We start from the raw sequence: 14,541 nt of genomic DNA on the forward strand, positions 1-14,541 counted from the left end.
ACATATTAGCCTGTGCTGCCCTCTAGTGGAGGGTGACACAAACTGCAAATTAATAAGAATACCCTCATCAGTGCTCACAAAAACTGTAGATTGTGGAATTAATTTTCAAACTGCATTGGAAAAGTTTTAACAAATTAATTTATTGAACAGCTTTAAACAGTTTAACAAACAAATTCAAAGATTTAGAAGTCTGACAAGCCTGCACAGACAAATAAATTAGTAAAATATCAACACTGACTAGTAGAAACACTTCACACAAGTAGACATGTAACTCTACCACTAAATAAAACAAAATGACTTTTCTTAAACACTTATTACTACTGTAACAGTTCAGTCTGTTTTATTTGGAAATGTCCTGAAGGAAACAAAGCTGCAGCGACGCTATCAACACTGAAGGACTGAGCTTTGAGATAAATGCTGAGATTATTGTGCTAACACTCATTTTATATTTATAATGCCAAGTACCACAGAGACTGATGAGAAGGTCAGTAGGTTTATAGGTATTTGGTCATCAATTAAAATTACAATTTTGACTTGATGACGGCGCAACCTGAGATGTTAAAAACTCAGCTAAAACTGTGTACAATTAAGGAAAAGATATTCATCAAATACATTTTTAGATATTTCACTCAACACCGCAAATATGAACATCCTGGACTGACAAACCAACGATACCATTACTGCTGTCGTGGCTAAAAACGAGTCCGTTTCACCTTTTTTGAAATGTTACAGTAACTCTGGAAGATTTACAAATATTTAATGTTCACTTTGCAACCAAACAACATGTTGATATGTGATTATTTTTTTCAGTAAGTTAATCCATCAGGCTCACTCTCTGTGAAAGTGAACACTTAGTCTCTCGCACATTTGCTGCCAACTCATGAATAATTGTTTTTCCAGCCTGCGGGGAGAAAAAAGCTACTTGTACATCAGCTTCTACCAGAGGGGATCATCAGAGGATCTTCGTGGCTTCTTGGTCAGGGTGCGACTTCCAGCTTTTCTTCAGACATCACGGCGTTTGGAAGCAGAGCGTTGTGCGGCTCTGTGCTGCCGTCACAGCGCCACAGCTACAGCAAACACACTGACCACACAGTACATGGTGCGATTCTCCCACCGGACAGTGCAGCTTCCTGAAACATGCAAACACACACACCAACAATCACACCTAATTCTGTGTTACACTTACTTTTGTATGATGAAATTTGCAGTGATTTTGTTTAATTTGGCTGGAAAAAAACTGCCTTTTGAAGACATAATTTTCAAAAACTGCGATAAGCAGTTGATTCCCACTGATACCAGGCCAGATAATAAACGTAATAAATTGTCTCTCACCGTCAGTAGCAGTGTCCCAGTAGCAGGAGTTGGCTGTGTGGAGTCCAGCACCGCTTTTCTGCATGATCGTACAGTTCACTGAAACACATCGGAGCCTCGTGTCAGACCCGTTAAACATACAAGCAACATGCAAACACGTGATGCTTGTAACACGGCGACTGGCTCACCTATGTATTTGAATGGCCGTCCTTGTTTCACCAGGTGAGTCAGTGAATGCTCCACGACGCTGGCCGTCCACTGGTTCACTTTGCTCTGGTTGTAGTCCGTTCCACCGATCACACCTTCGATGCACTGACACAAAGCAACAAACAGGAAGTCATGCACACCGATTACTTTCAAATGCAGTTCATTCACTTTTCTGGGGATTAAAACGTACCTCTTTAACTGAGATACTGGCCTCATCTGCGTTGAAGAGGACCTGGAGGATCATTTTAAAAAGAAAAACACAAGGTATTAGCAGTAGGAAAGTGATTTATTCGACATGATAGTCAAATGCAGCATTAATAAGTGTCAACCCTCCTGTTGTCTTCATTTATGGGCACCAAAAAATATTGTTTTCTTGTCTGAAAAAAATCCAAAAATTCAGGGAAAAAAATCCCCAAATTTCTGAAACTTTGCAAAACCTTCAGGAAGAAAATTCAAATAATTCCTTAAAAGTTCCCCTAAAAGTTTTATTTTTAAAAAAATCCCCCAAATTTGACAAGAAAATTCTTGCAATCCTAAAAATATCTAAAGTGATTACATATATATCAGTAATTAAAATGCTGCAGTGTTATATTATACATAAAGTATACAATTAGCCTGAAATAGTAAAGACAGTAATTGTTGATTATGTTAACGTCAGACTCAAACAGTAAAATAAATAACAAAGCCCTAAAGGGATCATTCTCTACATGTACAAGTACATTGTTATGAAATTTGTAGTTCTTCTTCAGCAAAACTTTGAATGAACGTCCTTATAGTCACTTTATCTGTCAAACCATGAAAAATATTTTGAAGAACTGCAATAATGATGCAGGTTTGATGAATGCTCTAACAGTAAAATATTTGTCAAGGCATTCGTTAGCCCATTTAGTCAGTCGATTACTGGTTGACACAAACATGACACCACAGTATCTTTAACTGCCACAGTTAGAAGTTTTAATGCCCTAGTTAGTAAAATAACAATATTAAAATGGTTAAATGTGACGACTGTCTGGAACCACACCCCGGTGGAGATGCTCGGCTAACCGGCTAAGCTAACGGTCAGCTAACTGCTAACTGAACAACTTTGAAGTCTTGACCGCGACAGTTTCGATAAATGCTATTAAATAATTTCACCTCGTCTCCAGAGTTGTACTCCTCCATCGTCACCGTCGCAGAAAACCGTCTGTTCTTTGTGTTAACCGGCACCTGGTGCTGTTATTGTTCCTGTTCACCACCTTCACAGTCAACGAGCGCAGAAAAGACTTTTCCACACACAGATTGTTTTAAGTGTGGCGCCTCCTAGTGGTGGGCGTCTATAGAATCACTGGAGAGCCACAATAAAATATAAATCTTTAAAAAATAAAATGTGTAAATATAAATAAATCTGTTAAAAAAATAAGGAAATAAAGTGTAAATACAAAGAGGAATAAATAAATAGAGAAATAAATTAAATAGAGAAATAAAAAATAAAGGTAAATTTTGTCTTTGCTTTCCCTTTTTGCCTTTTATTTTTCCATTTTGTCATTGTCTTTTCTGTTTTGCCTTTGCATTTTCTTGATGAACTGAACTGTCAATCAAATGGCTATGGGCGGGGCTTTCTGTCCAGGTTGAGCAGTCTGTAACTGATCATAGGATTCCTGTCCGACGACAGACAATGTCTGAAAACACTCCTGCCAGCAGGACTTCGGTCATTGTGGTGTAAAAAAATCCAGGCAACCTGTATGACCCTTGTGTGTTCAAGAGTTCCTCACTCACTGCCTCTATGTGGCAGTATCATGCTAGTTTTCACCAAGACCTGTGCAGCACCATTTTTATATTGTAATATGTATTAATCACATTAAAAATCTTAATAGAAACCAAGAGAAAAGCTCAAGAAACAATTAAAATCTTTATTTTTACGATAAAGAAATGACTCTCCAAGAATTTACAAACAATTCTCTGGGTTCAGCGTCTTCAGAAAGGCTAAACACATAATTAACTTTCATTTATCTCACTGTCAGTAGGGATGCCAAAGAAATGCTGGAACATTAACAGCAGCTTCCTGTATTTTCAGACAGCTCAGCAGACACAAAACAACAGGAAGTCCTGTGTAACATCTGCCTGAGAAAACAACACAAAACTCACATTGAGGTGCAGCTTCTATGCATCTGGGCTGTTTGTGCAGCTCATACCAAGCTGCACTTCCGACTTGCTTATTATTAAAATATATATATAAAAATAAGCAATTCATCATTGGTCGAGGAAAATTTGGAAATAAAAATAATTAGATTCAAGTATTGCAGGTTTAAAGCTACAAAGCAAGACCCTAACTGAGTACTAGTGCACGACTAACCCTTTTATAGAAATTAAAATGATATGCAACACTTTGGAGACATCTCACTAAAAGATGCAAAGCTGCACGTTTAAACTAGCGATGAATAAATGACTTGATGCAGTGGGTCTGGAGAAGGTGTGAAGCTACAGGGAACTATCAGCCACCTTCTCTCTCTCTTTTTTTTTTTTTTTTTTTTTTAGACTTTTGGTCTTCTGGCCCACCAACTCAGCTCTCACCAAATCTGTTTCTTGTCTCAGCAGGAAGCTCTTTTCTGTCCAAAAGATATGAACTATTGTTGGAAGATATGAACTATTTGCAAACATGAGGAAGCCAGAAGTATTTTTCAGAGGGTGGTGGAGACCAAAACAGAGCAAAAACAAACACTGCACTTTGATATGGGATCTTTTTTTCTAACTACTTCTGTAATTTCTATGGTAATAACACACCGATGTAACATTTCAGCTTGCTTTGTTGCCCTCAAAGTGGCCAAAAATAAAATAATGTAATTAATGCAGCATTAAATTAAAATATTCTGTTGCCCTGCAGTTGAGTTTAAAGAATCCAAAGCAAAAGACTCAGCGATTAAGTTTACAAGAACCTTTTGTGTCTTTCAAGACACCAAACTGTCGTATCAGTTTGGCTCATCCTGACAATGCTTCATTTCTGTTATGACAGATCTGTGCCTCTAATCTGAAACTAATTCAGACTTTAACACCTTTAAACTGTCAGCTAATATCTGATCTAAGGCACGACTAAAGTTAAGCTGAAATGCAGACGGCGGTGGTTTAAGACGACAGACTGACAGGCAGAAACATCCATCTTCATTCTGCCACTCGCATGTCCTTGGTCAGTTCAACCACCCAGTGAGATCATTAGATAGTTTCCCCGACACCAACATCACGTCTGAACTAAGGCGTCTCTTTGCACACAAAAAGCAACAAACGGGACATAAAAATTTGACGTTTTGTCGGCAGAGAAGCAACACGTTAATATCTCTGAGCAGAATTGTGGATATGTAGAGAAGACAGTCCCATTGTTTAGGCTCCTTTGCAGAAAATCCACTGATGTTCAGTCGCTTTCACTGCCGGACTCACTCAGCTGGAGGTCACTCTCTGCAGCACAAGCAGATGGAAAAAACAGACTTTTAAAGACTTCTGTTAGACTAACGGACTGTAGACTTTTGCTCCTTTGGTTCATGTGTTTACAAACCAAAAGTCTTCTGGTAGAATTATCAAATTGAAGTTGGATGAGTTGAAGACGGGGACACTTTAACCCAAAGATGATATTGATGCAGGAATGCAAGTTTGTTGTTTGTTATCAGGAAAAACAAACATCTAGTTTTTATTACTATAATGTTTTTGGCCCTTTTTAGGCTTTATTGGACCCAGAGAGACGGGAAACAGGGAGAGAAGAATGGTAGAGTCTTACTATTATTGTTATTCTTATTCTTACTATTTTCATTTAACCAGGTTTGTTTAATTGAGATTACACACATCAGTAAAACCTCAACCAGAATCAACCAAAATTCGCTGGATTTTAGTTGCTTCAGCTGATTTTGGATTTTTATGTTCTTAAGAAACATTTTTAAGGTTTCTTTTTTTCCACCAAAAAAGTTCAATTCATTTCCCAAAAAGGTTGAAAATGTGGACATCAGAAGTTTCACTGTGAAAAATTTTTTTCCCACATTTTTAAACTTTAAAACGGGTAAATTTTGACCTGCAGGACGACATGACGGTTAAAACATTTGCCCTCCAGAAGCCTGGATTTGACGGGATTGATCATAGCCTTAAATGTATTCAAAGATACCAGACTTTGGAGTTTGAGCTCTGACTACAAAAAGCATTCTTCCCCATTTCTGTTCTGACTTTTGGAACATTTAAATGCAGAAAGTCCTGCAAGCAGAGGCTGTAGGACAGATTACTCCTGATTAAAAGTGATGATAAATAAGATGGGATTCTCTCAAGAACAGTCTTACAAATCAAGGCATATCAGTGGAGATAGGACCTGCAGCAAAGAGCCACGGTCTGGATTCAAACCGCTGCATCGGGACAATAGTCCTGTTTATGGGTCGCCCGCTCAACCAACCGGGGAATCCTACTTTCATCATTCTGAACATATCTTCTGTGACTTTTTAGAAAGGTGCACTTTTAGCCCAACGTAATGCACAAAGATTGAACAAAACATTGTTGTTTATTTGGCCCGGTAGGAGATTACAGTGATGTGTTCCAGTGAAACTATAAAACAGTGCTGCTGTCCTCTAAATTGCAATATTGACTTAAATTTCATTAACTGCTCAGACATAATTTAAAGCCTGAAAAGCAGCACAATTAAGGGAAAAAAGATTAAATAAACCAAAAATTGTGAATGAAAACCACTCCTCAGGATCAGCTGCATTGTTCTTAATTAAGGTCGGGCCTTTAATGTTGCAATAATCTCTTTCTGAGGGATTCTTCCACAACCTAATGCATAAAGAGCTGACCAAACATTGTTGTTTCTAAATAAAAAAGTGTTGAGTAATAGAGAAACAATTCTTGGTGCTTTCCTGCCAACATCTCTGACCTAGCAGTAAACATGTGTAACACAAATAAAAATACTTTATGAATCATAAAGGGGAAAATCTGTCGTTACAGTAGCAAGCACAAAGAGTAAAGTGACCACTATCACAACAGAAAATCTAAAATCAAGCAAGTAGTGCAACTGTATAAATCATGCAAAAAAAAATACAAGTAATACAATAAAACGACAATAAAACACAAAATAATGCAACCAGTTGGCATCAATTTCTTTGTAAAAAAAATACTGAAATATGGAGCGTTCAAACAGATAAATGAATGTTCTACTCACTGAGGGTGTTCATGAGTCCTCCAGCCTCCTGGTGGCTGGTGGTGATGATGGGCATGCTGGGGTTGATCGGTGCAGATGGAGGAGCAGGAGTCTGCTCGTCTTCTGAATCGCTGCTGGAGCTGTCACTGCTGGAGGACGACGAGCTGTTGGAGTCTGAGGAGCTGTCGCCGCTGCTCATCTGGTCCATGACCCGGGCCTCGGCCATCAACTCTGGAACACAAACACGGGAAGAAGAAGTGGTCAACAACTGTCCAACATTTAAGGAGAAAGTGTGCAGCAATTGTCTAAAATGTAAGGAGGAACTGTGAGACAGCTGTCCAAAATATGAGGAAGTGTGTGACAATGGTCCAAAATTTAACAAAGAAGTGTGCAGAGTCCATTCAGATTCAAATGCTGAAAGTTCAATAAAAATGAGTGGTGGGATGTGATTAAAAAAAGTTTAATCAATCTAAATGTGATTAATCGCATTTTTGTTCAATAGCAATCTATATAATCACAATATAGAAAGTTATTTCATTCAAATAAATGTTGGTTGAGACTGAATGGATGAATAGACATACATGTGAACATAAACAACAAAAACATTTGCTTCATTTCTATTTATCTGCTTTTTTCATCTGTCTGCTACATTCACAAATTACTGCAAAGACAAAGTGCAATTATAGCGATTATATTCAACATTTTCAGACTTTTTGTAAACTCAGATACTTTCAGTGTCTTCTAAAGCGGTATATTATGGGATGGCTACACTGTTAGCCGGTACCAGGCCTCAATTTATTGCATCCCATTGATTGTCCATGTTTAAAACTGCGCTGTGTCGCCACAAAGCTCATTTGCATAAAGTACTTTATTTCTATTTTATGCAAATGAGGGGCTGAGAGCGCATCGTGAAACTTTCATCAAATGTCTAAATCAGCCGTTGCTGAACTAAAATGAGGACAGATTCACTGCAGTTCGTCTGGTGCATCTTCTTCATGACTGGAGAATAGATTTGAGGCTCATTAGCGCCACCTACTGGGCTGGACTGTTCAGAGAGTGAAAGGTACAACTAAATGCCTTATTTTTAATCCATAACTAATTAGTTGAAATTAAGGCGTTAAAGTCCTGCTAAAAACATGATGTTGATGCTCATTAAAGCCGACATAATTGAAAACATTTTGCTTCACACGGCGTTACCTCTCTCTATGTCGTCCATGGGGGATACTGGGGAGGTTTTCTCCTTGGGAGGGGAGCTCTTGGAGCTGGTGGAGGTCTTGCTACTGCCGCCGCTGCTGGTCCTCATCTGCTGGCTCAGGCGACTGGTCTGCTGCTCCAGGCGAGAATAAATCTTACTGCTGCCCTCGGCTCTGGAAAAGCACACGAACAAGACAGGCAACGACGTGGAATTTTTCTTTCATTATGCTGCACAGGTTTAAAAGCACCTTCTTCTTGTTAAATGTGATATGTTTCTTTAAACTCCCTTTATCACTGCCGTTCTTATCTTTTTTGAATTATTGATTTCTCCACCTCACTCAGGTTTTAAAAACATGTCCGTAGCTGCAATTTTTTAACTTATGGCATCTCCACTCAGCTTTATATGGCAAAACTATCCATTAAATCAAATGTACTTATGTTGACATGGTATGGACAGTCAGGAATGTAAATGTTAAATTTCCACCCACCTGGTTTTCTTCACAGCTATATTGCTGTTGAGCTTTTCCAGTCTGTACTCTCCAGTATCATGGTTCACGATGAGGATGCACTCCTTCATGTAAGGCCTCTTGGATCCCTTGAAGACGGTGACTGGAGCACTGGAACCCTATGAAGAAATAAAAGGAAACACAGACAGAGCTGTAGACAGTATTTCAATATATTCTGAGTCCTTTTCCTTCCAGATTTTTTGACTGTTTGGCTTCTCATCTCAGGTACAAAGTTTTGGTTTTCTTACTTTACAGAATGACGAAACAACTCCGAGAAAATATTTAATGGCAATTTTTCTGACAGATATTACAATTCAAAGTTTAAAGTAAAGCTTCCTTTTAATATGCACTGTTGTAAATTTAAAACACGTGACAGAATCTCACTTCATCAGACCTTTAAAGACCTGTCACAAAGATGAAAGGGAAAGGTGTGAATATCTAAAACCACTAATAAAACAGTTCAAACCTTGGATTTATACGTGCTGCAAAATGCACAAGGCGTGGTCAGAACTGATGACACAGGACTGAATTTAGAGTTAAGTTCGTCTGTTAGACAATAGTTAGAAATTAGTCATTAGACAATGCTTGACTGAACTACTCGGTTTATACTGACAACTGGGAAACATATAAAAACACTCAATCTGTTTTAAATAAACAAAATTACATTATTTAACAACCACACCTCCTCTATCCTCATGTCATCCTTGCTTCAAATAGCAAATATAGTTTTAAATCTACTCATTATTCAGCCCTAAAATACAGCCCGAAAAGTTGATGAAATATAAATATTTAAAGTTCTAAAAAAAAGTTTTCTAATTAAAACCACCAATCAGGATCAAAACATGACTTCAGTGTGAAACTGAGGCTTTGAACACAAATATGGCTTTAAAATACTCTTTATTGACGTTTGTAAACACATATTTGGAAGTTCTGCACCAGCAAACACTAACCTCTAAATTGGGTAAAGTAATCGTAACTTGCTCTCCTTTGCCCACTTCAAGCTCCCCTTCACAGCTCGTATCAATGGATGCTGGTTTGAAATCATCTGTGGCAAAAGAAAGCAAGAAAATGAAGCACTTACACACATGATATATAGCCTCTTCTAAATCACATGGCTGTCCCGTAGTGCTGCAGTTTTTCACCGGCACCAGCAGGTGGGGATAGTGCGCAGGCTAACTCAGTGCTAACAGATGCTAACATTTTCATAGCTTCTAGCATCAATTGCTCACAACTGTAGAAAGTTAACTAACTTATAAACATAAAAACTGAAATTTTACTAAAACGTGGCAGCAATAGAGGCGCACAAAAGAACTGCCGAGGTGGATGAAGAAGCCACCGGACATGTCAAACCTCCTGAGTTTGAGCTAACAAGCTAACTAGCATGCTACTGTTAGCTGCCAAACGTAACCAAATGATTAAAAACTTACATCGCACTGTGTGGTAGGCACTTTTGGGGTGTTTCTCAAACGTCTCCCCCAGCTTCAGTACATGTTCTTGGTTGTCAAAGTTGGAGTATGCTGTCCCGTTCATTCTGGTCTTTCATGAGGTTTAAACTTTACTTTCTGCTCTTTTTTTAATCCCAGAACCAAGTAAGGCAGAGTTCCCCTAAGTCCCGCCCCCTTGTAACTCATCTTTGTTGTGATTGGTCAATCGGACAGTATCGCTTTCTGATTGACTTAAAGCCTGTCAATCAACAAGTTGTAATGACAGGGCAGCTTCAGAGCAAATGTTACATGGTTTCTTTCTTTAACCATAAAATCCTTGGTGATAACCAACATTTTGAGCCCAGTGATGTATGTTGGTCAGTTTCTATACTGATACGAAGGAAATTTAACTTATTGTGTAATTATTTAGTCCAAAGAAAAAAGAAATATATTGAATATTCACACACAAAGGCGTTAGGATCTGGAAACACTGGGGATTTTTACACCATTTCCAAGCAAAATTAGTATAAAACCTGAGACACTGGCAAAGAAAGGTCAGCCCACTTTCTTTCTGTGTGTAGTCCATGTCCTGCATTGACATAACGAGTGCAGGAGAGCCAGACCAGTGGTTCTTAAACTGTGCACCTTAGAATTAGTCATATTTATTATCATTTACAGAGATATAATCTTATATCAAGGAGTGCCTTGGAATTATTTGTTTTCCTAAACATTTTTCCATGTGATAAACATGTTTGAAAACCACCAGGCTCGATCAGATAAATATATCTCATACCTTACTAATTAGGAAAAAGCTTAATTTAGGAAATAGTTCCCCCCTTGAATTCCAAAACACAGTACTCCAAATCCATAAAAAAAATACGATTAAATTATATCTGTGTTTAGGTTAATGAATTACACCGATGTACAATAAGACAATATTGTTTATTTTCATAGATACCAGGCCTTCTGTGTGCAAGTTAAAGATTAGAGAGGATGTGTTTTATAAGTAAATATGGAATGCAGATTTGAGATGACTGAAAATAGTTTGACTTTAGCAAACAGTTTGAATTTTTATAGTGAAATTAAAACATCTTGACAGAGCTCAGAGCTAATCTGAGATAAACTACTATATAATAAATGATTTAAATGCAGCTTTAAATGTGACTCTCGCATAAACTGTGACTCTGTGTTTGACCGCTCATTTATCTGAAGTGAAATAAAAGTTCACAACATGATGATCAGGAGTTATTTGGTCAGAACCTGAAAATGGGTTCCAAGGAGATTACGTTACCTACACTTCATCTGGCTTTGCATAGTATTCTTGTAAGTATTTTTATTTTTGAAAAAAAGTCCTAATAACACCACTACTCATACAGCTTGTTGCACAGTGAAGACAAAAGGACAGACACCGTAAACAAGTAGTATTATTTCCGATTTACATGTGATGCACTAAAAGTACAGCAAGATATCAATTTTTAAAAGGCAAATCTATGCTAAGCAGAAGTCTGACATATTTTAAATGGGGGGGGGGGGGTATGAAAATACATATTCATAATATATCATCATCTTCATCTCTGACAGTCAACTGAATGAATTTGGGTTGTGGACGTGTGAGGACGTCATCCCAGATCATTTTCTTACATTTTATACGACAAAAACTAATCAATTATTCGAAAAAATAATCAACAGATTAATCGGAAGTGAAAATAATCATTTGTTGCAGTCTTGCTTGGTGAGTTTTTCAAAAACTACCATAAATATATGTTTTTATTGTGGCATTATTTATTGGTTCATGTTGCTGTCTTGTGAATTCCAGTCTTCTATGTGGGGTAGAAATCAAGGTTTTGCTGTTTTAGGCTGTTTTGGGGTCGATATTTAGCATCTAGTGCTCATTTCTTTATTGTGTTTTAGTGTATGTTTTCATTTCAGATGTTTCATTGGATGTTTTACTTGTATTTAATCATAATTTCACTTGGATGGCTGCTTTCATTGTTGCTCATTTTTTCCCTCTTGGCCACTGATCAAATTCCTTTCCAAAAACGCAAACCGAATACTCTCCAAATTAATATCGGTGTCCACAGCAAATATTAGAATTTCAACTCACAGCTTCCAACACTGACACTAATTAGAAGCATGACTGGGCTGAGCTGTAAACCTAATTACTGAATTAGCCAGAATAGCTGAGATCCTGAAGGTCTGGCTAATGAAGTGGTGCGGTAACACTTAGTGACTGCAGTTTCACGCTCGGCAGGCTGCAGGCCTCTGAGCTCTGCTGACCCTTGTTGTTGCAGTGAAAATAATCTCTTTTCTTTTCTTTAAACTGTTAATGATTCCTAAGCCTTAAATTCCTGCCCTGCCTGCACTTTGCTGGGCCATATGCTCCACTGCCTTCAAACATTAGAGGATCAACATCTGACACAAATGGAACGTCCAGATTACACGAATGCGTTATCACCAAATGGTCCCAGCAGAGTTGCCTAGTGTGGAGGTGGAGGGTGGCTGGCTGGTTTGGAGAACCAACAACAGAGAACCAGAAACAGTACTGAACAGACAGAAGGATCTAGACTAACCTCTGACCTCTGGCTTGTTGTGGAAAGATAATAATGAGATAATTTAGAGTATAAAGATATAATAGTAAACCAAAATACCAAATAGCATCAGAGGGGGGACAGAAATAAGGATAGAACGATTGTCAGCCTGGTCAATTATCTTGACTGATATTTGAAGTTCTATCGATTATCGTATTGGAAAATATCGACAGATTAATGATAAATTAAATACTTCAGGTCTGAAGCAGCCTCCTCTCTCTGTTTGCATCATTCTGTGGTCTCAGAAATGTCTCCAAGCAGCAAAAACTAAACAAGAAACACAAACCAGGAAATGAGCTCCACTCACAGAGGCTAAGGCTACGCTAACGACTAAGCTAGAAGGCAGCCACGGATGAAACTGAGTCTGGAAAACAATTATTATTAATAATGATTTAAGATCTGGACCTTAGTGGACAATAAAAGTGACAGAACAGCGAATAATTAATAAAAACAGGAGAACAGCAGGTGCAGCTGCAGGAAACAAACTGATTAAGCGCAGTCATACACAGAGGAGAGTTTCCTAATTTAATCGCTCCTATTTCTATTCAACAAATTCAGTTATAGTCATTTTTATTAATGAAGAATCCTAATTATGAAAGGCAGGTTTTGTGCTCTCACATGCTGTTAAAACACCAATAATCAGCATTGATATCAGCCCTGGAAAAACCCATGTCAGACAGAAACAGCATTTTTTTTTTTTGCAATATTCATGATTCAAATTGATTTTTTTCCCCCTCATTTTGTTACTTCTTTAAACTTGGCAGGACTCTGAAAAACAACCAAGATGGATTCTGAAAGGAGAGGAATCCTGTTTCCCATGTGAACAGAAGCCAGCATGGGTCTGTTTCCATGGCTGGAGGCAAACAGAGGCTGTCCTCTGGTGGTATCGATTACTGCGAGGGTTGCCCCCAGACTGTGGGAGGTGAGTTTTACTGTTTCCAAGCAACTATCCACAACACAGAGTTCCCGGGTTTCCAGAGGTGGCGCTGAAAGAACTGACAGCGGAAGTCTGCAGGGAGAGTACATGTTCAGCCTTTAGACTGTAAACAGCCTGCAAGGATTATTGTTATGATTATTACGGTTAAATGCTGTCCCAGCTACAGGCCGACAGAATAATAAAATAAATGAAGGAAGCTTTTGTTATTGTTTTATGCTTGTAGACACAACCCAGTCAGAGGTTTAAGGCACATTTGAAGCAAAAATTGTGCAGAAATAAAGAAAAATCTATTTGAGTAACTTTTACAATCACATTTTTAGGCTTCAACAAAATACATAAATCAATGATAAACCACAAACTACAGAAATTAGACTTAATATTAAATAAATCATCAGTCTTTTGAGAGGAAAAAGAGCAGCTATTCTAATGTTTGATGACTTGTACACCAAAATATTTTAGATTTTCGTTCATTTTATAAAATATTGGTAATATAAAATCATCTCCTTATGCAGAAAAGAATCAGATTCATGTATTCTCAAACCACAAAGCTAACAGTTTGTTTTCTTCCTAATTATTTCTGAATCAGCAGAAGAAGAGCATCAGATGTGCAACCAAAATGTAGCTTTTAATTAAAACATTTAATATGTAAATATGTCCTAAAAGCATCTTTTAAAGCGTTTTTTTCTTCAAGCAAATAAAAATAAATTAGCATCACAACATAAATGATTGCATATCTCTTCTTTATATATGCATAATATGGTTTATAGTTCATAGGTATGTTTCAGGAAGATAATACTTGTGGTGAAAGTTGTAAAGCTTTTATTTTGTGTGGATATATTCTATGCAATTTTGTCGTGTTTCACAGTTTTCTGAGTCATTTATGTTGCATAGATTATTGTGACAAATGCCTTAATGCTGCCTTCTTTGTAGATGTCTCTTGATAATGCGATTTTAATCTCTGTAAGATGTTTACCTCATTAAATAAATAAGTTAAAGAAAGGAATTACAGTCTTTCATGATTGCACATAAAGTACCTGAGCAAAACCCTTGATATGCAAGTATATTTTCTGAAAGACACACACGATAAAATGCTTTTAAAGACAACAATCGTCACCCAGATCTGTCGCTTTTAGCACAACAGTGATTCTGAAATCCTAGAGGATAAATCACTAGTCTTTGTATTTCAGCAAGTAAGTCAGTTAAATCCTCATGTGAGCACTGAAAGATAAAAGTCTCC

General features: G+C 37.5%; 2 protein-coding genes across 2 annotated transcripts; both read right to left on the reverse strand.

The window, feature by feature from the left end:
• Positions 1-120: 120 nt before the first annotated feature.
• Positions 121-2,805, reverse strand: dynlt3 (dynein light chain Tctex-type 3). The gene is made up of 5 exons (XM_022195833.2): positions 2,653-2,805; positions 1,709-1,750; positions 1,500-1,623; positions 1,333-1,410; positions 121-1,130 (listed from the first exon to the last, which is right to left on the reverse strand). Exons 1-5 carry the CDS (start codon positions 2,677-2,679, stop codon positions 1,054-1,056), a joined length of 348 nt encoding a protein of 115 aa, XP_022051525.1. The 5' UTR covers positions 2,680-2,805; the 3' UTR covers positions 121-1,053.
• Positions 2,806-3,387: 582 nt separating this feature from the next.
• On the reverse strand, positions 3,388-10,426 carry eaf2 (ELL associated factor 2). Its single transcript, XM_022195860.2, has 6 exons — positions 9,783-10,426; positions 9,306-9,400; positions 8,338-8,474; positions 7,853-8,022; positions 6,677-6,886; positions 3,388-4,944 (listed from the first exon to the last, which is right to left on the reverse strand). The coding sequence occupies exons 1-6, from the start codon at positions 9,883-9,885 to the stop codon at positions 4,901-4,903; spliced, it is 759 nt and encodes a 252-aa protein (XP_022051552.1). The 5' UTR covers positions 9,886-10,426; the 3' UTR covers positions 3,388-4,900.
• Between the last annotated feature and the right edge of the window lie 4,115 nt (positions 10,427-14,541).

The sequence above is a fragment of the Acanthochromis polyacanthus genome, chromosome 14 (genome assembly GCF_021347895.1).
Source record: "Acanthochromis polyacanthus isolate Apoly-LR-REF ecotype Palm Island chromosome 14, KAUST_Apoly_ChrSc, whole genome shotgun sequence".
Lineage (NCBI taxonomy): Eukaryota > Metazoa > Chordata > Actinopteri > Pomacentridae > Acanthochromis > Acanthochromis polyacanthus.